The sequence below is a fragment of the Neofelis nebulosa genome, chromosome 3, assembly GCF_028018385.1.
Source record: "Neofelis nebulosa isolate mNeoNeb1 chromosome 3, mNeoNeb1.pri, whole genome shotgun sequence".
NCBI lineage: Eukaryota > Metazoa > Chordata > Mammalia > Carnivora > Felidae > Neofelis > Neofelis nebulosa.
In genome coordinates, this window is record NC_080784.1 from 111,178,951 (window position 1) to 111,205,367 (window position 26,417).

General features: G+C 37.6%; 1 protein-coding gene and 1 pseudogene across 21 annotated transcripts in view; both read left to right on the plus strand.

The window, feature by feature from the left end:
* The first annotated feature begins 1,803 nt into the window (after window positions 1-1,803).
* On the plus strand, window positions 1,804-2,968 carry LOC131507172 (translationally-controlled tumor protein-like; annotated as a pseudogene).
* Window positions 2,969-18,034: 15,066 nt separating this feature from the next.
* The window catches only part of CAMK2D (calcium/calmodulin dependent protein kinase II delta), a 314,090-nt gene continuing 305,707 nt past the window's right edge, over window positions 18,035-26,417 (plus strand). For all 21 annotated transcript variants that reach the window (XM_058721534.1, XM_058721540.1, XM_058721547.1 and 18 more), the window contains exons 1-2: window positions 18,035-18,229; window positions 19,838-19,932. In XM_058721534.1, the coding sequence (XP_058577517.1) occupies window positions 18,165-18,229; window positions 19,838-19,932 (160 nt within the window). In that variant the 5' untranslated portion in view covers window positions 18,035-18,164. The remainder of the gene's footprint in view (window positions 18,230-19,837; window positions 19,933-26,417) is intronic.

Genomic DNA, 26,417 nt, shown 5'->3' on the forward strand with positions numbered 1-26,417 from the left:
ACTATCACATTGGCCTCTAAATTCTTTGGTTTTCTTAGCTCCAATAATATTTTTCTCCATTCTTTCTCCATGACCCACATGTCATACCTAGACCTCGTCATCATCCAAAACTGAATTTCAGTTTCAAACATCTCACTTTGACTGCCATCCCCTATTCTTCCAGTGTATTCCCTCTAGTACTCCACTCACAATTCGCCAGCTCAAGACCACCAATTCATGGACCCTATAATTCATCTTTATTCATCATAACTCCATGTCTAAACATGTCATATTATCCAGCTTGTTTTGCCTGATTCTGCCCTATAATTACTTCCCAACGAATGTCTTTAACTTCCTTTTTCGTTTCTCCTCAAGCAATCTTTCCTGGCAAAACCTAAACTCTGGTCAAATCCACCTATGTGTTGGATGTGTTAATCTATCCTGCATTCAAGTGTCTGAATACTCCTAGAGAATATTACAAATTATGCTTATTGGAGTCATCCAATTTTTACATAGTATAATTGTACATAGTATTCTCTCCAGGTAATATTCAATGTGTTCAGCAGCGTGATCTTTCATAACTTCTTTTTCTGCTCTTCAGAAAGAGTATCTGAAATACAGGATTTCCTCACAACTAATCAGACCAAAAACTTTCATCGCCAGAAACTACGAAACACATATTTGGTACATCAGGTATTTGTTTTCTATGTGTTTTGCCTTGTTTCACTACTTAAAGCCATTAAGAACCTATGGCAAGATAAGCCTTTAAATATCTAACCACCTGACAATGTAGTCTAGTAACATTTTCTCTCACCCCAGTTCCCCATGTAAGATTTTAGACCTTGTGCAATTTCCCAACTTCCAATTATCAGACATTTTTAAATGACATTTAGCTTCCTAGTATCAGATGTTATTAAATGCACTGACCTCAGGTCTCCCAAAGCTCATGAAAGATACTTCCTCATCTGAAATCATTGCTTTGCCCTAGATCTTGAATTTAATAAACGCTAAGTCTCAGTTTGCTTTAAGAAGCTGTTTTGTATCTGCTGCACTCTTCATTGAATTTTTGGGGGGATGGGGCAGGGATCTATGAAGAAAAGCTCTGTTCCCTTATTTGTAGACTAAGAAGTATAGAACAAATATCATGAGGTTTTTGTGATATTTTAATGAGTTCATATACATAAATGTTTTAGTAGAATCTTGGCACATAGTAAAAATCAAATAGATGTTGCTTTTATAATAACTATTATTATTTATACCAATTTCTCAACGCCTGGCTTCACATTGCCAAATGCATGCCAATCTAAGGGGAAAATATTCAATTTTTTTCTTTCTTTTTTTTGGTTAGTTGTCTCTGCTCCTTTGTTGTCTTTTCTTTTCTTCTCTCCAGGCAATCTCTTCTGGTCTTTTATTGGCTTCTCTTCCCAGTAGGTATTCTACTGGCCTCTCCCTAACCTTATTGTTAATTCCAATATTTCACTTCAATTACATTATATTATAATTTCATTAAGATTCTCTGGGAAATTTATCAAATAGTAATTGTGCAATAACCATCCTAATTGTACAATTGTTAGAAGTAAAGATTCCAACCAACATTAAAATTGATTTTAATAATAACATTTATTAGTCATAGGAGACCCATGGAGTCAGTGTACCTATTCCCCTTTTAAAAATTTACCAGAAGTCTTTAATGAAATGTCTATCCATCTTTTTTTGCCCTCTATCCCCTCCACCCCAGCACTGTTCCCAGGGCACCACACTTGGAAAGAGTTCCTGGCTCCTGTTAAACCAGTGCTGTCCTTGTTTTTTTTTCCAGGCGCCATCATGATCATCTACCAGGACCTCATCAGCCATGATGAAATGCTGAGAAATCCCGGGTGGGCTGTGCCTGGAGGTGGAGGGGAAGATGGTCAGTAGAATAGTAGGTAACATTGATGACTTGTCCATTGGTGAAAATGCCACTCCTGATGACCCCAAGAGTGAAGTTAGCAAAAGCACAGTTATCACTGGTGTTGATATTGTCATGAACCATCACTGGCAGAAACCCAACTTGACAAAATAAGCCTACAAGAAGTACATCAAAGATGACATGAACTCAATTAAAGGCAAACTTGAAGAACAGAGACCAGAATGAGCAAAACCTTTTATTTATTTTTTTAACACTTATTTATTTTTTTGAGGGACAGAGCATGAGCAGGGGAGGGGCAGAGAGAGAGGGAGACACAGAACCTGAAGCAGGCTCCAGACTCTGAGATGTCAGTGCAGACCCTGACTTGGGGCCCTAACCGATGAACTATGAGATCATGACCTAAGCTGAAGTCGGTGCTTTAACCGACTGAGCCAGCCAGGTGCACCTAGAATGAGCAAAACCTTTCATGACAGGGATGCAGAACAAATCAAGTACATTCTTGCTAATTCTAAAACTTGCCAATTCTTTATTGGTAAAACATGGATCCAGATGGTCGCTCTGCTGGATTACAATGAGGATAGTGTGACTCCATATACAATTTTCTTTAAGGATGGTTGAGAAATGACAAAATGTTAACAAAATTTGGCTATAACTTTGGATTACCTGTCATCATAACTGACTGCTGCTTTTCATCTACACAATACCAGGACTTAGACAAATGGGACTGATACCATCTTAAACACTTCATTAATTTTGGGCTTGATTTACTAGGAGAAGAGGCATTGTTTTTACGGGGGAAAAACATGTCATATAGGTTGTCTAAAAATAAAATGCATTTAAGCTCAAAAACATACAAACAAATAAACAAAAAGCATCCATCAATACTACGGTGTTATTAACAGGGATTGCAAATTTCAAGCCCTCTAGTGGTCAACACCATGTTGCTTATTCTCTAAGACTTCCTCAAAGATAAAAATTTACTACAATTTAACAAAAATATTTCCACCAAAAAATGACAGGCCATTATCTTTGTCCCTGAAACAATGTACCACAATTCAAGCTGAATAATTCATTACTTTAAAAAAAGAGTTGTGAATATCAGTGTTAATTAATTCCTAAAATCATGTACTTATCTTTACTAGTAATAAAAAAAAAAATCAAGAAACCAAGATAAATTGTCAATACTTACTGCTTTTGGGTGGGTTATATATTTTAGTAATACAGTACATTTTTTTTTTATTGTGTATCATATAGGCTTTAGGAACAGATATGACTAACTTATATTCATGGCTTAGAGGAGTTAATAAATATTTAGAAGTATCAGTTTCTACTAGTCAAAAAAATCTAGATCATAATATCTTCCTTATAAGAATTATGAAAAAGTAACAAGATTAAAATGTATACCTTCACTGCATAGAACAAAAGTGCTAGTCAAATCACCAGAATAATCACGGTGGTGCTACTTTTAAGTAATAAAGGAAAACTAAGGTATCTAACTGCTTCTTTATTTTTTAAATGTTTATTTTTATTTTTGAGAGAGAGAGAGAGCTCAGGCAGGGGAGGGACAGAGAGAGGGGGACAGAGGATCAGAAGCAGGCTCTGTGCTGACAGCAGAGAGCCTGATGTGGGGCTTGAACTCATGAACCACAAGATTATGACCTGAGCCAAAGTCAGATGCTCAAACTACTGAGCCATCCAAGTGCCTCCATCTCTAATTTCTCACAAAAATGATACTCTTACTGAAATTACTTAATTAAATCTAAACTCAAGCGCATTTTATGTGTACTTAAATAATAATCATTCCAACTTTTAAGTTGTATATGACTTAATAAGATAGTTACCCCATTGCAAAACTCCGATTTTTGTTTCTAAGTTTAACACAGATACTTAATGACATTTTTTATTTTATTTTTTTAAAATTTTCTTTTTCAACGTTTTTTTATTTATTTTTGGGACAGAGAGAGACAGAGCATGAACGGGGGAGGGGCAGAGAGAGAGGGAGACACAGAATCGGAAACAGGCTCCAGGCTCCGGGCCGTCAGCCCAGAGCCCGACGCGGGGCTCGAACTCACGGACCGCGAGATCGTGACCTGGCTGAAGTCGGACGCTTAACCGACTGCGCCACCCAGGCGCCCCAATGACATTTTTTAAAAGTAGGGCTAGGTCTGAAGGACTAATGACAACATTAGATTTTTTTAATGACTAATTATAAATAATTGCAGTGATTCTATATAGTTAATTTAGTGTTATTATAAGTATTTAAAATACAAATGATGTATATTTTAAATGTATTTAAAATTGTGACAATATTAATATGTGGAAGTCTCTGACTTTTTTCACCTTTTGAAAACTAGATTAGCTTTCTGATGAGATTATTACTATTCAGTTAGTTATATTTTATGTATAAAATATCCTTGTTCCATTGTGTAAGTATGTATATAATACAATGAAAATAACACAACATATTCTTCTTTCATTTTCTTCTACAGCAGAAAACATAGACCTTTTACTCATAGAGACCAGGCGATTATGTATCATATTTCACTGTAAGGTCACTAACTCAAGTTTTAATGTCCTTTATATGTAAGGATATACATCTGTTTCTGTTTCCTTGACTTCATACCTCTGCCAAACTTAGATCTAGAAATGTTTAAAAGTAGTTCTACAGGGCTCAGCTTACAATAAAAAGGAAGTAAATTAGCCAGATAAAATAAAGGATGCCCAATTCAATTTGTTTCAAACAGTACAGCATTGGTGATATAGTGGTAAGCATATCTGCCTTCCAATTGGTTGTAGGTAAGTAAGGATTATTTAGTGTATATCCCATGCAATAATTTTTTAGTATTACCTATGTCGCAAATATTACACAGGTCATACTTACATTGAGTAATTAATTATTAATTATTTATCTGAAATTCAAATTTAACTGGGCACCCTGTATTTTTATTTGCTAAATCTGGTAACCATAAAAGGAAGATAAGAATTATTTTGGAAGAAAATACAAAACATATATGTCAACAGTATACCTTATATTTTAATTAAAAAATAAATGGGTCTCCAGTCCCTAAAAATGCAAGGCCAATCCATAAAGACTTATGCATATATAGAGAAAAAAAAGAACTAGCTCTCCTCTCAACTCGAGATTGTTTCTGCTGCTCCTGGCATAATTTCCATTCTTATATAAATTTCCTAAGTAATTGATTTTTAGGACATCTGCAAGAGTTAAAGGTTAGTGGCAGTCTGAAATATAAAAAAACAAATATAAACAAACAAAAAAAACCCCCACAAAAATCAGGTATTGTGAATAACTGCCTTACCCATCAAAATCTAACCAATTCACAATTTTTTAAAGCATATATCCTTGCTTCCTAAATCATAGCTAATTGAACCATGAGTGGGTACCATTTTCAATTGAAATATCTTCTCCAGGGATTTGGAGGTTGAACAATATTCAATTTCTTTGTGTAGGCCATTTGATGGGGTCTCCACTTGCTCATATGTTATTGTTTAGAACCTAGAAAAAGTCACCCTTTCTAGGATGACTCAGCCCTGAGGGTTCACAGCATGGCTGGCATAGCTAGATTGTATTTTGACTCTCTTGGCTGGACACTTTTATGTAGTGAGCAACCTGTACAATCTTATGGGATTGCCTTGCCAGTTTATGCCATGAAGAATAAAAAGTAGAACACAGAAAGAAGTGTAGATGGGAGATGGTATAAAAATACTGCTAGCACTTTGATGTTTTTCTGCTTCTAAATACTAAACCTCCTTGAGACAAAGGTTTATTCCTATCATTGTGTTTTGTAAAATGCTCTCTTAAACCTTATAATAAATGCCTCCATTTTGCTTAAGGTAGATCATGCTCATTCCTGACACTTGAAAACAACATATTATAATTAGTTACAAAAATACTGGCTTGAAAATAACGTCTTAAGAATCACTGGCAGATTCTGATAAGATTCTGGCAATAATCTATATTGAATTGACATTTGAATACACGAAAGTGCTTTCCTTTTACTTCTAGATTGATCTTGGTTTCAGAGGCTGACAAATCCTTCCGTGAACAAAAGGGTTTGCCTTAAACTGCATCTAGAATGAATTTAATTTTCATTCACTTCCCATGAATAATGAGCTCCTCAGGCTGGACTATAAGCTGTGTTGTTTGATATAAATGCCTTTTCTTTTTTTGGAACAATTTGTAAACATAGAATTGGAGAGGCAGTAAAAAGAAGGATTCAGAGGTTTTATATAAAAACAGCTTAATGACATGAAAGGAAGAAAGAAACAGCAGAATAAACAAGAACAAGAATGGAACCACTTAATGTGTTAATAAGACCTCTCTGGGCAGTGGCTTATATCTTACCAAAGCTTTTTGTTCTATTTTGTTCTGTTTAAAAGCTCTGCTTTTTCATAAACCGTGGCATCTCAGGTCTTCACAGAGCCATCTTCATAGACATTTACTTTCCTCCAGTTGGAGGAATAGGAAGTTGTTTTTTCATTGTCTTTCTATCATTTTAATGAGAGGCAAACTTGCTCTAGCATTCAGTTCATTGCAGACATCTTGTGTATAATCATGTGTTGAAAGCATCCATTTCACACAACATTGTCCAGAGCATGCTCCTACCACTGTTTCGTGTGGTAGTTTTCCTTCTTATAATGACAATCACAGTTTGTATATAAATAAAAACTTGGCCATCAGAGAAATGACCATTCCTTGAATCTGACTAAGGAAGTTAAAATAGGTTAAAGTATCAATGTCTTTTTTTTTTTTTTTTTTTTGGTCTTTTCTCCTTGTACTTAATCTCATTCTATATCAACAAAAATCCTGAAAGTACGTATCTTGATTTCAATGGGTTAATTTTTAAAATTTTTCTGACATATGATCACATATGAAACAAAAATTTTGTATCCAGTGACTGTCTAATTTATGCATCTTTGTAGCATCATATGTTAAATTCTTAGAATAAGCTTTGGAATCCAAGAGACCTCGATCAAACGACAGCTCTATCTGCCTTGTAGTGGGTGTGGACTTATAAAAACAAACACACAGTTAATTGAAGCTTGTTTGCTTAAATGTACAATAGGTATAAGAAGCCTTACTTTTCACAGTTCTTGAAAAGATTAAAAAATGTAAATATACATAAGGTAGTTAACAAAATTTTTGGCATAAATAAATAATAGTTATTATGGGAGGAATGCGGATGAGCCTGGTAGTTTAGGTTCTCAATTTTTAACGTTGTTTCATTTTTAATATAGAAGTGATTGATGGGCATCAGAGAAGACTGGTGAAGTGGACTGGTAGTTTGGAGGAGAGGGCTCAGTGGGTGAGATACTCAGTTAGGGGACCACTGGAGTCACTGAGCACCAAGATAATAGACTCCCTCTTTGGTGATGACATTTAATTGGGAAGGACTAAATCCTAATGGGTATTTTTAATGCAGATATTTTGAATACAGAATCTATAGGATGTGATAACATTAGAAATAGGAAATATAAGGAGGAGATCAAACATTATTCCAAGGATTGAACTGGAACACGTAGGGAAATGGTATCATTAACAGAAATTGAGAGTTCGGAAAGATCTACTGTGGCATCAAAGCATGATGTGGGAGAGAAGAATGAGCAGTTCTGGAGAGCTACAGGGGCTAGGGATCATGATGTAGAAGTCATCTAAATGGAGCTGATAGGCAAAGGCTTTGGCAATGTTATCCACTTCAAAGCAGTGGGAAATTTAAAGGAAAAGGGAAGGAAGAAGAACAAGGCAGAAATATGAATACTATAGGAACAATTCTTAGCAGTAGGAAGACCAGGAGAACTGGAATTGAGGAAGTCAAAGGAAGATTCATTTCAAGAAAAAGGTAATTGGCTATGCAGATTCCTACAGCTTCTCATGAGGATGAGATGTGAGTCAGGTTGCCTGGATTTGGTCATTGGGAGTCCTTGGTTATTCGTAGGATTCTCAGATTGGTAGAGGGATGGGAACTGGAATGCAAAGACACAGATAAGTGGCAGCGGTAGATATTGCTAGAATCCATCTGAACGTGAAACTTGCTTTTACTTTCCGAGGACCACTTGGAATCTGGCTTTGCCAGCCTGTTGGGAAAGCCTGGTGTGAAGTTCAGGGAATGTACTGCAGAAATATGCTCAGGAAATGAGTTGGGCTTGGAACAGTAAGGTAAAGGGCTTGCCTCTAGTCACTGAAATATCTAGTGAGGGCTTAGGTTTTTATTATCAACTTCCCCCTTACCATTTAGTCAGAGTTGCAGATCCTAGCCTGGGTTAGCCCCGAAATGAAATATGAAACTAACTTGAGGATGGGAGTACCAGAGCCAGGGAGAAGTAAAAAATTGAGGACGAGACATACAAAAAGGAGAGAGAAAGGATGTGCTCAGCTAAAGCTCTGTGGCAGGAGGTGATAGCAATAGATTTAGAAAATGAGTCACTTATCTCTCTGGAAAAGCGATTGGTTTATTGGTTAGTATTATCTGCCACTTAGGAATTAGTGTAGTGAATTATCAAAGCAGGAATTGCACTGGTTTTCCCCTGAAGACATTACTTCTGTGGTCCGTTTGTTTACTCCACAGTGTCTCCCCTTAAAGAGCAGCCAAAGCTACTTAGCTAAATATTTTCAGAGTTACCCATTTGAAAAATATAAAGTATATCTATGAGTATCTAACTGTGGCATATTAAATGAATAAAAATATGAAAGATGATATGTAGTAATTAAAAGTACAGGTTCTGTGTGGCTCTGTAGTAGAAAACTATCTCAGAGGATTGTGAGTCATATAGTAAAAACTCAAAAAATGTTACCTATTATTATTACCTTTGTATAAAACTTGAGTATAAAACTGAGTTGGCCCTTGTTTCTAGTGAGAAATAAAGTTATTTCCACATTTAGTGCTCCAGTTCTCTCATTCCATAAGATGAAAAATGTCACGTTGCTTACATGAAAATATAACATGCAAATAATAGTTATTACTATTCCTCCCTCCTATTTCAACAACACCAACAAGGAAATCTCAAGGAGGAAACCACAGAATTTATAAATTCGAAACTTCTTTTGGATTCTGGAATGCGCATTCTAATTCCCAAATATATGCAAATTGAAAAGTTTTATCTCTTTATAGCATTCATTGCCTTCAATACACATATAAAAGGTATTCAGAGAAGGGAAATTCAAAAACATTGTAAAGAAATAATTCATACCTCTACCCCCAAAGACAATCACAGTTAAAATTTAGGAAGTTGTCCTTTGAGAATTGTCCTTGGAGAATCTATCTTCCATCTATCCAAACAACCAAACATATAAACTGAGATTAAGCTAAACTAAAGTGGGATAAAATAAACTCTTTAGTAACTTGAATTTTTAGTTAACATATTGTGACATTTTTCTATGCCAGAACTTTGCTTCAGCATAATTTAATGTGATAATAGCTGCATATATTTTATTGCATGACATGGCAGTATTTGAAAGAACTTCCTGTGTTTACATTGTTGAACTCCTGGAAACATCTTCAGACAACCTGTTAATAATGCAATACAAACTCATTACTACAGAGAGAATGCCACCTTGACAGAGTTTTGGCAGTGTTTCTGAAGAAAGAAGTCAGAGGTGAGATATTCTTAGGAATTGGGGTCTGGCCTCAAGATGGTGTGTTTTTTTTTTTAATATTTATTTATTTATTTTGACACAGAGAGCAGGGAAGGGACAGAGAAAGCAGGGGCTGGACAGAGAGAGAGAGAGAGAGAGAGAGAGAGAGAGAGAATCCCAAGCAGGCTCCATGCTGTGAGTACAGAGCCCAACGTGGGGCTTGATCTCATGAACCAGTGAGATCATGACCTGAGCTGAAATCAAGAGTCAAATGCCCAACAAACTGAACCACCCCAGTGCTCCCTGGCCTCAAGATGTTTAAGGAAGTCTTTCAAGAAGTGAAGTGGAGAATTGGGCAATCCATGGTATAAGAGTTTAAAGTTAGTGGATACTGTAAAGTAATTCTTGATAACTAAATTGATGAGTAAGCTATTTAGCCAGATAAGCAGATTACTATCTCTACTAACTTTATCTGAAGGAATTTCCTGAAGCAAACAGTAAAGTTATTTGTTGATTTATAGTACTATATTTCCTGGGCAGAATTTTCCTAAAAATGAAAAAAAAAACAAAAACAAAAACAAAAAAACACCTAAAATCTAAGTCATACCGAAATAGTCTACTGTTTTATCTAATTCCTATTAAAACAGATGGTCTCAACTGTCAGTGTGTTTTTTATAATTTTAATATTAAGTTTCCAAATATATTTTCAATATTCATTTATCTCTATTTTCACCACCACCACCTAAATTCAAGCTATCACTTTCTCTTACCTTGCCTTCCAAGCTGACCACTTCAGATTGCTAGCATTCATTTTCCACAAGGCAGCCAGACTGAACTATATGATACAGAATGTGACATCCATTTAAAAATCTTTGCAGTTTTTCCACACTGTTTTTCATACAGTTTTAAGTTCCCCATGAGAGCCTCTTAGACCCATCCTGACAGCCTCATTTGGCTAGCGGTGTGTGCTACCCGCAGTGGACTTCCTTTGGTTCCTTGAATTTGCCACGTTCCATCTACTAGCATGCTTTTCCCTGCACCTCTTAGACCCATCCTGACAGCCTCATTTGGCTAGCAGTGTGTGCTACCCGCAGTGGACTTCCTTTGGTTCCTTGAATTTGCCACGTTCCATCTACTAGCATGCTTTTCCCTGCACTTTCTTTCATCTAGTTAATGCCTACTTATTTTTATTAAATTTTTTTTCAACGTTTTTTATTTATTTTTGGGACAGAGAGAGACAGAGCATGAACAGGGGAGGGGCAGAGAGAGAGGGAGACACAGAATCGGAAACAGGCTCCAGGCTCCGAGCCATCAGCTCAGAGCCTGACGCGGGGCTCGAACTCACGGACCGCGAGATCGTGACCTGGCTGATGTCGGACGCTTAACCGACTGCGCCACCCAGGCGCCCCTGCCTACTTATTTTTCAGATCTCATTTGCTTATCCACTCTCAGAAAAACCCTCTTTGCCTACTCCACCAAGACAAATATTGTACATTCTCATAACTTCCTATATTCCTCCTTTATATTAAGTTTTTTCCATATAATTGATTTAATGCTGATCCCCCCCCCCCACTTAAAAGTAAGCCCTATAATAGTGAAGACACTATTTATTTTGCTCTACATTCCATCTTCAGAGTGCATGGCATAATACACGAACGCACAATTTACAGAGTAGATGCTGCAGAATTAATGGCACAATTCACCATTAGCATTTAAGCTGCAGAAAGAAGTTCTTTGTTTTCCACATACTTTGATAACCCACCTAGCTTAATTGCCTCCACCTTCAAAAACACCTTGAAACTCTTAATTTGAGGGCACACTTTCTCTGTTAAATGAACCAAGTAGTTGTGAAAAAAAAAGTGTTGCTTACAAATAAGCCATTAATTGAAGCTTTTATTTTTTCTTTCTTTCTTGGAGTAATAAATGAAATAGAAAAACATTAAGAATGGGAAGGTTTTAGAGAAAAATGTGCATGGCCCCTTGTGGTGGTATTGCAATAGCTTCTAGGACCTCTAAAAATCTGTTTCCCCTATTGAATGAAATGTGTGTGTGTGTGTGTGTGTGTGTGTGTGTGTGTGTATGTGTGCGTGTGTGTGTGTGTAGTAGGCAGTGAAAAAGGTAAACTTGTTCTTTTATCTATTTTTTTTTTTCAACGTTTATTTTATTTTTTGGGACAGAGAGAGACAGAGCATGAACGGGGGAGGGACAGAGAGAGAGGGAGACACAGAATCGGAAACAGGCTCCAGGCTCTGAGCCATCAGCCCAGAGCCTGACGCGGGGCTCGAACTCACAGACGGTGAGATCGTGACCTGGCTGAAGTCGGACGCTTAACCAACTGCGCCACCCAGGCGCCCCTCTTTTATCTATTTTTTAACTTGAACTTATTTAAGTTTAGATACTAGTTTAATGGAGCTGGACCATTTTACAATATAGCTAACTCTCAATTACCTCACTAATGGAAACCAGCATAATATGGAAAAATAAAATATGGTCATAACCCAAATCGACTATTTCCATTCATTCATTATATTTTTATTCATAAACTTTGAGTTAGAGTGATACTTTACATTTGCACAGGACTTTTGATTTTAAGATTTTTTTTTCACATGCTTTGTTTTAGATATGGTAGGCTAACAACAGAAACAAAAAAGATCCTTAAAACTTACTTCCTTTATGAACAAAAGTTTATTTCTTTAGTCTAGAGCAGGGACTCCAGGTTAGCAACAGCTCTGCTCTGATGAAATCTTTCGGGCACCCAGGCTGACAGTTTCTCTGCCATCTTCAACATGATACCTACAAGATTATCCTAGAGAGCAGCCTAAAATGGAGCACATCATTTACCATAAAGGTAGAGAGAAAAAGAGCTCAGGAATGTGCTTGAAGAAAGGAGACAGAAATGTTGTGAGTGCAGGGAGGTGTCCTGAATGGAGAATGTGGTGGTGTTAGGGAAACCTGTGGAGAACATTTTAAACCCGGTATGAAATGATACAGAGAAGCCAAGTTATGGAAGATGGGAAGTGATCTATTATATATAGACACAAAGAAACATCATTACACTCTATTAAAGACTGGGCATTTTTAATATCATGGAGATAAAGACTGATGATAACATATGTTCTTTTTTTTTTTAAGCACCTATGATGGCACAAGCTCTGTCCAGTGCTGCTGTAGGAAACTGACAGTTCCTGCCATGAAGGGGCTAATAGTCACAGTCCAGTGTGATGAAAGTAGTAAGTGAAAGTCATTACCCGTGCACAGAGGAAGGCTCGTCAACTGCTAATTCGTTTTTTTTTTTTACTTTGCTAATGACTTCACAACCTTTTACAAAGTTGTTTTGATTTGTGCGTCATATTTAATATAACTTCCTGTTACACTTCTTTTTAGCAGAGTATTAGGTATCTTCGCGGAGGATCAAATATGCTAACCAAAATACTTGGAAGTAGTGGGAAAAGAGCTACTGGTTCTTCATTGTATTATTTCTTGGTTCATTTACATATTTAGGTTTATTTTTAGCACCTGATGAAACAAAGAAAACCTTTTCTGTTATGAGCTTTTGTTTTATGAATAGTTCATTTCTTCATCTGTAAATTCATCTTGCATGAATGGACACTTTGGTGAGTAGATTATTTGCTCACTAGTAGATTATATTTGTGTCTGGCTCTACAGGGTTAGATTATTGTACCTTGAGAGGGCTAACTGAAAGAAGCAAATTGCTTTCTTCTCCTTGCCTCTAAATCTTCAGTGAAGAGTGGCCATGATACAGACCAGAAACAGACCCTGCTAAAATACTCACTGCAATCTTCTTATTACTGATTACTTCTTATTACCGATTATTCTTATTACTGAGTCTTCACTTCGGGGAGCAATGGATATAGCATCATCTCTTCCTTGTTTCTTGTCTTGTAACTCTGTAGCAAGGAAAATCAATGATTGTCAATATCTGGTTTGCTTACCTAAGTATTAGAAACTCATCCTTTCCTAGTGGGACTACTAAAGGCTTGCAATTTTTAGTTGCAACTGGGCAAAAAGACAAAAAAGATACTTTCTATCTTTGGTTCTCCTGTTGTATTTGTATGTGGTGATCATTTTCAGTTTGTCTTCCATCTCTTCGCTACTTTTTTGTTAGTTGATTCTATTACATACGCACATGCACACACACACACACACACACACACACACACACAGGGATTGATCGTATTTAGAGCAAAATATTGTGTGGTCTTGGTACTCACATGATTTTATCTGATTGAAGTCTAGCAATCTAGGTAGTGATAGGGGTCTGCTTGTAACTAGTTTTTACTCCCTTAGCCCCCCACCTCCATGTCCCCATCCCTCATACTTCACCTCTCCTTCTTTGCTTGCTGTTACCCTTTCTAGTATTAAGGAACACATTTTAAAAGTGGATACAATTACAAATGTTTTTCTTCCACTTTAACAAAGCAGAAAGTTAGGAGTTTATACACTAGCTAATCTTGATTTGTGTGTGATTAATCTAAATCGATTGAGAAACCAAGTATGCTCATGTTTACAATTTTTTCAATTTGCATTTGAACAACACATTTTTGTACAATCTCCAGCTCATATTTGTTGCTAAATTTTAGAAAATTTCTTAACTTTAATCTGGCAATCCTTCATCACCATTCTGTAACTTCTGACGTTCTTTTCACATTTATGACTTCCTAAGTGTTTCTCCACATCATAAGATGGATCTTCTTCCATAGTAGTGGTGTTAAACTAGTTTAGGAATTACAAAAACTCATTTTAAAGCCACATTTTTCATTCCCTTACATTGACTTGTGTCTTCAGAGTGAGATATAATCATTTGGAACTTGGCATCTGTCTTTTATTACAGTGTAAAATTTAGTAAGGCCGGTATATCTAAAAAATGGAAATTCCTTCTTCCTTTATGGACTTCAATGGCAAGAAAATTAGTACTAGATCCTTTTCCCTTGATGTCAATTATTAGTGTATTTTAAAAATCCATTTCTCTGCACTTTTAATCATGGGATACTGTGACTATCTTGATTAAATACGATCACCCTTACAGTAAGTTTTATTGGTATGTTAATTATCAACAACTAACTTTAATATAATAAACCCCCAAATAATTAATTTGCCAATTTAATAAAATTCATAGAACAGCTATTATGTGCCAGGCACTATTCTAGTCGCTGGAAATAGAGCAGTGAACAAAACAGGTAATAATTCATGCCCTTGGGAGAGTATATTTTAGTTGGAAAGTATAAACAATTAGCAGGGAAAAAAATAAAATTTATAGTATACTAGATGGTAATAGATATTATGGGGAAAAATGAAGCAGGCAATGTAAAGTCATGTTTGAAAAATGTCTAGTAATTGATAGAGTGGCTAGGGAAAGCTCCATCAATATGATAGAGAAAATATTAGAAGGAGGTAAAGAAATGCAATAGGACAGTTAAACATTCCAGGGAAGACAGAATAGCAAATGCAAAGTTGCTAATCAGGAGCATGCCAAGTCATGCTTCAGGAACCGCAGAGGCCAGTGTGGCTGGAGTAGAATGAGCCAGGCCACAAACTGAGGTAGGGAAGACTAATGATGTAGGAGTGGAGGGCAGATCCCCCAAGGCCTTGTAAGCCATTTAAAAAATTTTGGTTTTTAGTCTAATTGAGACACCAAGGCTTCAGAAGTTTTTGAGCGAAGGCATGATTTGTCCTGATTGAGGGTTTAAGGGGACCATCATGCTTGCCTCGGATGAGACTAGAACAAAGGGGGGCAAGGGTAGAAGCAGGAGACCAGGAAGAAGGCAAGAGATAATAATCCAAATGGAATTTCTGTGTAATTGTGAAAGGATTACTGCCTTCAGAAAGCCCACGCTTCAGAAATAACTGGCAATATTTATTTAAATAAGATAAATATTTTAATTACTTTAAGATATAGACCAAGAAACAGCACAAATGCAGAGTAAGCAGTGTTTTAAAAAGTACACATTTATTGTCTAATAATACATCAATATTAAAACTGTTATGTTTTCTTTATTGTATCATACAATCATCATAACCATGTACAATTATTGGTAGTTTAAATAATTGAGATAAATACTGTAATTATGTAGACCTCATTACTTGGATATTTAAAATTTTTTTTCTTCCCTAGAGTTGTAAAATTTTATATTATCTTTATTTATTGTTTTAATTTTACTTTTTCTGTTTCACTTTTAGGTTCAGAGAATATTAAATTATTGCATTATAACTTGGACCCATATTGTTAAATATTTGATATAGATTAAAAATCTTTAGCATAGACCAAATTGGTTTTTTTTTCAATTCTATAGCCCAATTATTAGTATTTAGACACCTTTTTTTTTCCTTTATATAGTTTTTGGGATCATCTTGTATCATTACATTTTACACAATGTTCTATTTGCTTAATAGCCAGAAATAAAAATATGTACGAAATTCAATTTTGTTTAATAACTGTTACAATTTGTAAAAATTTTGAAAATTTCAAAGTAAAAGCTGTTGGCAGAAATAGCATTCCCCACAGGAGGACGGGAGGGAATTACGATTATGTGTGACTGTGGACAAGGTAATTTACAATTAATAGCAGCCTCTGGAAGTGAGCAACAATTCCTTCAAGTTTTAGATTCTCTGTATGACCAAGTTATGTTTTATCTTCCAGCTGTGGAATTTTGAGTCCATGATGTAATGCTAAAGATGAACAAATTAGCACTGCAAGGTCTTTAGGGTCCCATGCCCTAAAGGCGAAGGTCAGTAATTTGGAAAGACCGTTCATAACCCTTTTGTTCCGCGTTTTAATTTGCAATTACATAGTTTATTGAAAACACAGGACTGTAAGAAAGGCCCAGGGGTGATTTCAGCAATCAGCGATTTATTTTACATGTAATGCATAATTATTTTTTCTCCTATCTGCTGCATGCTAATGATTAGGACATATTCTTGAACTGTTAAGTGGTTTTCCAGATAACCATTTACAGAGTATACTTCTTTGCCACCATCACAGGCAGGGCACACTCCGCCTCTCCTTTTTTTCCTTTGCAAAGCGAAACAGGCTAGAACGTGTTCATGTGATGCCAGTGACGTCAGCCTCGACAGGGTCGCGTGACCCACACCCAACCTTCCCACAACCCCACCCCCGCCGCCAGAGCAGGAAATCTCGCGAGAAACCGTCTTACTATCAGAACTTACCGAGGTTACTGGGGAGTTACTCAGAAGGTGTGGCTCCATGGGGGAGTTTTTGCTTTCATTCTAACACTGAGGGCCGAAAGCAAAGGCCTTCGGGGGTTGCCAGAGTCTGAGCCACCCAACCTATAAAACGGCGGAGGTGGACAGTGAGGTGGCAGTCATATCAGAAGTGAAACGTGGCGCACGGCTGGCGTCGTCCCTCACTAAACGGGCCGGGGGTGGGGGGAGGGGAGGGAGAAAACGCGCACCCGGAGCTCGAGAGCTGGCGGCTCGGCTTCTGCTCTCCGGGGGTGGGCCCGGAGTCACTGGGAGGCTGTAGGCTGGGACCCTTCTAAGGAAGCAGTCAGTTGCCCACATCCGGCCCCCGCCGTGTCAACACGGAGACGCGCCGAGATGAAATGGTTGCACAATTCGCCCTCCCACCCGGAGCACCGCGGCTCACGAGTCGGCGTGGAGCGGTTTCTAGTGCCCCGTGCCCGCAACAGGGTCGGGGGCCTCCGCGGCCCGGGAAGCATCCCCGGGCAGCCCACGACTTACCCCACATCTTCTAAATCAACCCCAGGTTTAGGCAGCAGCTTAATTGCGAGTTTAACTGGGTAATTTTGACATCTCATCTCATTCACCTAAATCTTCCCCAGGCTTCTCCCTCGTACAGCCTCATCCGCCCACCTGGTCTCTCTCCAGACGGGTGTGCGCGAGTGTAAGACCTAGGGAGGGAGAGCGAGATCGCGAAGGGACTGGGTTAGAGTCGCTAGAGGGAGGTGTGGGACCGGCGAGGAGGGGGCTTCGCGAGGGAGGGGGTGCTGGCAGGCGGAGGGAGTGGCGGGAGGACGAAAGAGGCGGAGGCCTGGGGACGGCGGACTAGTCTTCGCCCCATCCGAGCGCTTTCTCTCGCCGCGCAGTCTCCTAGCGGCGCGGGCTCTTGGGGGAGCGCCAGGCAGCCGAGGTGCCCGCGGGAGGCAGGCGGGTCCCGGGCGCGCACGCTCGGCCGAGCCCCGGCGCGCCCCGCGCCCGCGCCTGCTGACAGCTGCAGCTGGGCTCGAGCTGTCCGCTCTCGGCTCCGCGGCCTCCGCCCCCTCGGGTTCCCTCCCCTCTGCCCCTACCCCTCCAGCCCCGGTGCGGCTAGTTTCGCAACTGCTTTCGCCCCGTGCCCGGCTGTTTTCCGTTTCCCGACCCCCTCTTCTTGAGTACTTTGCCCCCAGCATTTGGGGAGAGGGGCTGGAAAGGGGGCGGGTGGAGCGTCCAGAGGAGAAGGAAGCGAGGGCCGGAGGAGGAGGAAGAGAATCTGCGGACCGTGGGGAGGAGACCCCACGCCACCCTTTCTGGTCATCTTCCCTCCCGCCCCGCCCCTGCGCACACTCCCTCCCGGGTGAGCTACTTTCGGACGAGGAAAGTGAGGGCGGCCCTGGGTGACAGCGCCGCGGGGCCAGTCCTGGGGAAGCCGCGCGTCTGTTCGAGTCTTGTCCGCCGCGCTCCCAGCCAGGGGCATAGCCCGGACCGAGGATGGCTTCGACTACAACCTGCACCAGGTTCACGGACGAGTATCAGCTTTTCGAGGAGCTCGGAAAGTAAGCGCCTTGGCCCGCATCTGCACGTCCCCTTTCCAGAAGAGGGCGGGTCGCGTTGCCCCCGACCCACCGGCCTCCCGCGTGGGGCGAGGGAGTTTGGGAGACCAGAGGAGAGGGAGGAGGGCCCGCGGTGTGGCAGCTCTGAGGAAGGTGCTGCCTTAGCGAGAGGAGGGGACAGAGACGGAAAAAGACCCTCCACCCCGGCTGTGGCACATTCCGATAATCCTTAGCCCACCTTCACCCGTTCCCCCACCCTCTAGCCCTAGAGACTTAGTGGATTTACGATCCCTGCAGTTGTAGCTGTCATCCAGAGAAGTGTGCGAGCGTGTGTGTGTGTGTGTGTGTGTGTGTGTAGAGGAAACAAGAACCCATGTAAAATGCAACATAGATCATGTTTTCTGTAAATAGAGATGCCTCCTGGTTAGCCGGCGTGTCGGCCGTACGACCCTCGTACGGATGAGAACTCGCTGCCACAGACGGTGCCATATTTATTGATGCCGAAAGTTCAACTTGGCGTAGAGTCTATTTTGCATCCAGTAGTTGTTCTGTCCAGGAAAAGGGCCACTGAAAAGAACTCGACCCCTTGCCCCATGTCCACTCTTATTCTTTGCACTAGGTTATTCGCTCATCATCATCATCCTTCCAATGATTTACGTGTACATCTTCGCATTCTCTGGGAGGATTTATTTATACAGGCATCGGAAAAGACCTGGAGACCGAGAGAAAGCTTCCCAAGGGTAGCCTAGTGTTGTATAAAACGACCTCCTACACCCGACTGGCAGAACTGCTCGGAGAATTTAAGGAAGGGGACCTGAGACCTCCTGAGGACCTCTGTGCTTAGGGACTTAGGGGCTGAACCGTGAATGTTGATTTATGTAGCATCCAACCCAAACCCAGTTCTTCTATCGCTAGTTTCGACTATTACTTATGAAAGGGGTGCGTTTATATGTATGTTGTTGTTTTATGCAGTTGAATTCAAGGAAATGTAATTATATTTTAAATGTAATGAAAATTATATCCTTATATATTTATACGCTGTCTGTTGTTAAAACATGGAGAATATGTCGGAAGAGCAGCTTAATTCAAATCTCTCCCTTCCCCCAGCTCAAAACAGGGCACAGAGAAATCACCATATCAGGATTTGTTAAACCACACAAATGTTCCCAACACTTATATTTTAATGAAAACAATCGCCATATTTACTTAGTTGGAGCCACATTAATTTTTTTTAACAAAATAAATAGATTTTTACTGCTCTTCCTCAGCCATGCTCTTTGCAGGTTTTTTTTTTTTTCTCTCAGCATTTGGTGCTGTGTGAGTGTGAATTGTAAAATGTTTTCAAATTTCATGTGCAAACGAGGGGTCATTAAATTCCTTTCATTTTGTTGATTAATAATGTGTGCTCCCTGTTAAATAAAATTTACTTTTATTCTTCAACATTACGGAAGGTTTAGGTTTCCAGGAAGAATCGTTCTTTTGTGGATATTACTGTAGCGCACTGATGTTTGACGGTTCATTAAATGCAACAAAAATGCTCAGATTGCTGTAATTTTTTAGTAGAATATCATAGCTGATTATATTGATGACATGCTAATTATTGGTTTTCAGGGGGGCTTTCTCAGTGGTGAGAAGATGTATGAAAATCCCTACTGGACAAGAATATGCTGCCAAAATTATCAACACCAAAAAGCTTTCTGCTAGGGGTGGGTATTATCAACCACATATACAGTATATGTTAATTTTGTATTTGTCATGTTGATTGTTGGTTCTGTTGTATGTAGATATATACTTACAATTGAACTGTAGACCTACGGTATCCTATTACATTCTGAGATTATTTCCTTCCTGAATGCCTTGGTATGTATAGTTTAAAAATAAACACACAGAATTTTAATAACAATTATTAAGTAATTATATCTGTCTTATGAGCACTAGCATAAGTAACTGCATTTTAAAGAAAAGACGTGTCACAAAGTGCATTTTGCCTTTAGCTGTGCTATGAAATAACTTTCAGAAATACCCAGGAATGGAAAAGTGTAAGTCTCACAACTGTCATTATTCTCTTTTTTGCTTTTGAGAGGAAAAATAGGTCATAGATCAGTTGAATCATATTTCAATTGTAGTTACACTTGAACTTAATTCATCAAGGTATATTTAACAGTAATAGCTTTGGGAGGAAAAATTTATCATTGCTATATTCTAGGAAGTTCAGCTTGATTTTGAGGTTTCTGTGTGCAGTCCAGATCTTTACTGGGTCTTCCGCATTAAGGCTTCTCACAGACTCATGTGATGTATTTTACACATGCTCTATAGCCACAGAGATCATTCCTATCATAAAATAGCTGTTGACATAGGAAAAAAAAAAAACTGAAAAGAGCTCACTGCATTCTTTCTGTTTTGTTGAACTTATGCAAAAGTACTTACACTGAAATGTTAGGCATTCTAATTATTGTGGACACGTGTCTAAGGTATTTCCATGGGAATTTACGATGTAATGAAATTTAAATGAAATTAAAATGAACAAAATGCCACAGTATAAGCCCATTTCAGTGACCTGGTTTAAGTAATGAGGGAAGAAATTCTATTAGGGTTAGTTTGCCCCATTTAATTTGTCTTCTAAAAAGTGCTGCTCTCTAGTATCCTGGCGTCATTTTTGATCTCTGCCATACTTTTTTTTTTCCCCTCATTTGTTGCAACTTCTACTTTAGGTTTAGATTGGCATTTCAGTTTATTCATTAAAATGAGATTTTGTTGTGATTTTCTTCATCCGATTTTAACAGCACTCTGAGGAAGATCTATGTGCTAAAGTAACCAGTGCCATAGCTTCACAGCTTGAGAACTAATGAGAAGCACGTTACACTCCATCATGTTCCCCTTTCCCTCTTCTCTCCACAGGAAGGTTTCTAACAGTCAAAAGGAGTTACCAAACTGTAAATGACATTTTAGTTTTTAAAAAGAAAAAATGAAAATTCTCTCAATGTTTTCTTCTTGTGTGCTAGATACTTTTGGCAAAAGTAGGAGTATCAGTTCTTCTGGAGGCATGACGACACCTATCCCAAATCTTTCAGTGGCTTTAAATTTTCTCTCAAAACAAATCAGTGTTGTGCTTCACTTCTCCTTGATTTCCTTAATTAGAGTCCTCCCTCTTCATCTACCATAATTTATACTCCCTGAATCAGAATGGCAAATACATGTGTTTCTGCTCCCATTATTTTTCCATTCTTCTGCCTCCACTCTATGGAAGATAAGTCTTCTCTAGCCTGATGGGATTCCTTCTTCCTGCCAGTGTTCCTTACCTGCTCCTACTGTGCTGTAAAGAACAACCTACACCCAAAGCCACCTTGCCCTGTCTGGATTTAATTATTCCAGTTACGGTTAGGAAAAGTAGTTAAAGTGAAGTACTAGAAGACCTGCTTCTTCTCCCTCTCCAATTTCCTTTCTTAACCTGCTTCATGTCAATCCACTGAGGAGTGAGGTGGGAAAGAAGAGGCTTTGGAATTAAATGCTCTGGGTTTACATTCTGATTCGCCTACCTATTGGATGTGTAATCTTGGGTGATTTACATATTTTCAATGAGCCTTCATTTTCTTATCTGTAAATGGGTAATAGTGTAACCCTTTTATAGGGTTTGTGAGGAGTGAATTAATATAGTATAGAACAGTGTCTGCTACATAATATGTATTCAATGAATATTAGCTGCTATTATTATTTCTTGGGTTGCTGAAACAATCAGATGTGATTACTTACATGAAAGAATGAAAATTATAAATCCAGTGGCAGCCGTGACTTAGCTGTGAGTAACCAGTTTGAATCTTGGCTTTACTATTTAGTGTGTAATGTGGTTCAGTTATTTACCTTTTCTTCATCACAGGTTCTTCACTAATAAAATGGGGGAAAAGTACTCATAGTGTCTCATGGGTTGTTTTGAGGATTCAGTGAATTTTATGAGAACCTCTTCTTCATTGCAAAGTGCTGAGTCAATTTTACCTATTACTGCTCACCTGTAAAATATTATAGTACTTCAAAATTTTCAATTTATTTTATAACCATAACAATTAGAGCTGCTTATAGCATATTTATACTTTTGAATGTGTGCATTTGTTTAAGCTGTACCCACATTAAGTTGTAAATGCTTAAGAAAGTGCTCTCATTATTTTAAATAAAACATTTCACAGCATTGAGGACCTAGGAGGAGCTCAGTACAGAGTGACTAGGATCACATATGGCTATTAAATGGTTTGTAAAGGAGTTACATACTTAGTTTAATTCCTAAGAACAAGCAAGTACTATATGTAAAGTAATCTTTTATAAAGTAGTGTATTAAGATATCAAGAGCATATACTTTGAAATATGAACTCTCCTTTAAAAACACTCCTTTTCAGAATGTAATAATCCTGAAAATTACAGAAAAAATTAAAAATAGTATATTTAAGGGAAATTAGAATGATATCTAAATTAGCATACAGTTTTTCCCTTAATGTACTGATTTTTTTTTTCTTTTGGCTATGCATGGCAGTTTTTTTGGAGCATATAATTTTTTGTATAAATTTTTGTTTGTATTATTTAAAATGCCATGCCTTTGTAAATCCAAGCTTTAAGCCTGTTTGTTTTAAAGACCAGGAAGGTCCTCCAACTCAAATAATGTTCTTCAAATGTAACATTACAACTGGAAAAGAAAGACCATTGTCAATACATTTAAGACCATGAGGGATTGCCAAAAATTTGGCTATATTCCTGCACAAATTTACACATCCAACTCTACTATCACCCAGGCATTTTTCTGTGCCTAGATGTTAATGGATTTCCAGCAGACAGTTTCAGTTGCATTTCCTCTCAGCTGTTAGTCACACAAACCATATTTGGGAGACTCAGAGTCTGTTGAAGAATTTCTTTCCTTTTGCGTTAACACGTGCATGCACAGAGCATTCATCATATGATACTGATTAGATAGATTAAGTACATTGATATATAATTTGGCTTGCTTTAAAAATAGTGTAAGAAAGTTTCAAACATCTTCTGTTTTATATGCAATTTTTGTCTCAAAAAGGTTTTTTTGTCAGCTAGGAATAGAAAGCATGCTTACTTAGTAAATGGTAGATAGTGATTGTAGAATTTTATCTCCTATTTTTACCATGGGCAGTAGAAATTCTATCATTTTGGTCCCAGACAATTAGGTTTGTACTTAACAAATCCTAATTTGCCATGCTATTTTGATACTTTGTTGATTTTGACCTGGTTATAACTGTAAGGTATTGACAGGTTATGCAAAGTCCAGGAAGGGTTGTGATTGCAGTTCAGAATCCAGTAGACTGATGGTTCTGATGGCAGATGTCTTTAGAAATAGTATTTGTGATTTATTTCACATTTTAAAGACTCCCTGTGGTAAAATATTTTTTATGATAGTAATAACTTCTTAATGTTCATTTTCCAATGTAATTGTTGATCATTAGAAACCACTTTTTAGGGGCGCCTGGGTGGCGCAGTCGGTTAAGCGTCCGACTTCAGCCAGGTCACGATCTCGCGGTCCGTGAGTTCGAGCCCCGCGTCAGGTTCTGGGCTGATGGCTCGGAGCCTGGAGCCTGTTTCCGATTCTGTGTCTCCCTCTCTCTCTGCCCCTCCCCCGTTCATGCTCTGTCTCTCTCTGTCCCAAAAATAAAAATAAAAAACGTTGAAAAAAAAAAAAAAATTTAAAAAAAAAAAAAAAAAAAAGAAACCACTTTTTATTACGTAGGGTCTGATGAGCCACAAGTCATTATTTTTGTAAAATGCAAATTATAGTAGAAGCTTGAAATAGTATGTGCTATTACAAGTATATTTTAGCTCTACTCTCTTGATAAAGTTAAAAAGGGATTTCATTTTATATTTCTGCAATACTTCACAGATGTAATACAGTTAAATTATTTGGTATTCTTTGATTTTACTAGTTTTGTTAATTCCCAAATTGATGATCTTAGTAGAATATGAATCAGGACTTTATAAAAACTACTTAAACCATGTACACCAAATTAGGTCTCAGCTATGAAATCTGAATATTTCATGCATGTCCTAAGTAGTTTTTTTTATGGTATAATAGAGATGTCAGTAACTAACTTTTGCTACTTTTTTTTTCTTTTTTGGCATCCAAGCAGTCAAGAAATTAGCACAATTTTTCAGCTTTGTGGTTACTTGTGTTAAGTTGGAAGCAGAAATGAGATGATATAGATGGATTGTTCTGATTATACATTATTGATTTTGCAATTTGGAACTAATTGGGCTAATTAACATTTTTTGAAAGTTTCTTGGTTTGAGCAATGTTTTAAGAAAAAATTAGTAAAATATTTTTATTTTTGTATGTGGAATTTCTACAGCTCTTTAATTATTGGGCTCCAGAGTAGTCCTTTCATTATGTTTAGTTGTATTTGCATTTTTACATAGGTTTTGATATTAGATATCTATTTTCCTCCTTTAGTGAATGAGAATATTATTGATGTTCAAACTGGTTAGGAGATAAAAATGCATATCTACATTTCCAGAAAATAATAAAAATCCTTTCTGTATTCCAACATGGTTATAATATGCAAACTTAATATAAAGAACATGGTTGTCAGGCATCTGACTGTGGTATAACTAGTGTCAACCTCTACCTGACAGATTATGCAATAGGAATTGAACACCTGGAGAATCTTTATTGTTATACGACGAGATTAATACTTTTCATTTCCCTTGAAATATTGAATCAATTTGGTGTAAAAATTAAAATTTAGTAGTAAATTTTTTATGGGCCTTTTAAAGTTAATAATCATGAATTGCTAGAAGGCACATACTAGGATTTTCTTGGGCATTTAAGCTCATTGTTGACTAGAATTTTATTTAATTAAAATAATTTTTTTTCTTGGGCTGATACCAAGGCAGACCAACTCCTACTGTCTCTTAGGCTGAATTGACACATTTTTTTTTAAACATCTGCCCCTCCACATTTGTTAGGGTATGGTGTGCACAGTATTTTTTATTATTGACAGTTAAGGATTGTTCAGTGAATTGTACTGCCGTACATTAGGTGGAAGCTTGCAATACTTTTACTCTAAAATATAATACCTTTGTAGTAATTTGCTTTTATACTACTTTATAGATTACTAAGCACATTCACTTATGTGGCCTTATTTTATATATTTTTTATTTAATAAATGTTGCATAAGTATAGTGGGCAGAGTGTTAGGAAAAGTAAGGCTATCTACACAAATAGACATAGAAGACATAAATGGTATAAGTCTAGCTTGCATAAAGTGCTGTTGATTTTCAAAGGAAGGAAAGGTTATTTCTGCCTGGAGAGATGAAGGAAGGCTTTTATATAATATGGATTTAAATAAATTTTAAGTACCACAAGTCTAAAACCATTTGGAGAGATTATTCAAAAGAGTTTAAATATCTGATTATAATTGAAATATTATTTTACTCAGATGGTAAATTTGTTGCAACTATCAGGATAAAGTTACTTTTAGAATAAAATAGTTTTTATTAAAAAATTAAAAAAGGAAATTTTTTTAGATACCAAAATTCCTGATCCAGTTAAGGGAGATAGATCATTACTTCTTAAGGTGAGTTCATAGACCTTTCATCTACTGTAAACTCTTTCTCTAGTATAGGGAAACTGTCAGGTTTGGAGGAGAGAGAGAGAGAGAGTAGGGAGAGGACAGCTTTGCTTGTTGTTTGTTTGGTTTTGATTTTAAATATCTGAACTATCCTTGTAATCATACACAGTCACAGAACAAAATCATAATTGATTTTTTAGTTAGGCGAACCCCTTTGCTGGTACTATGGTCCCCATTTAACTTTTTAGAACTTTATTACTACCCAAATCAATAATAATAATAAAATAATAGGAATGGTAATAGCTATTATTTTAAGAGAACCTTCTAAGTGACAGATATATACTTACAAGATATTTTGTTTTACTTAGTTTATTGTTATTATTATTATTAAATTTTTAAATAGAGGAAACTGAGGCTGTAAGTTACTAAAAGCCTCAGTATTAGTCAGTAGTGGAGTCAGAATTTCAAACCATTTTCTTTGGCTCTAAAGCCTGGCTCTTTCCACTACCACATCCCATTGATTGCTGTTACAAAGAACTTCTCTTAACCTCTCTGTACTTATTGGTATGTGCTTGACTGATCTCCCCACTAAACTTCAGGGTCTTTCATAAAAAGGACTA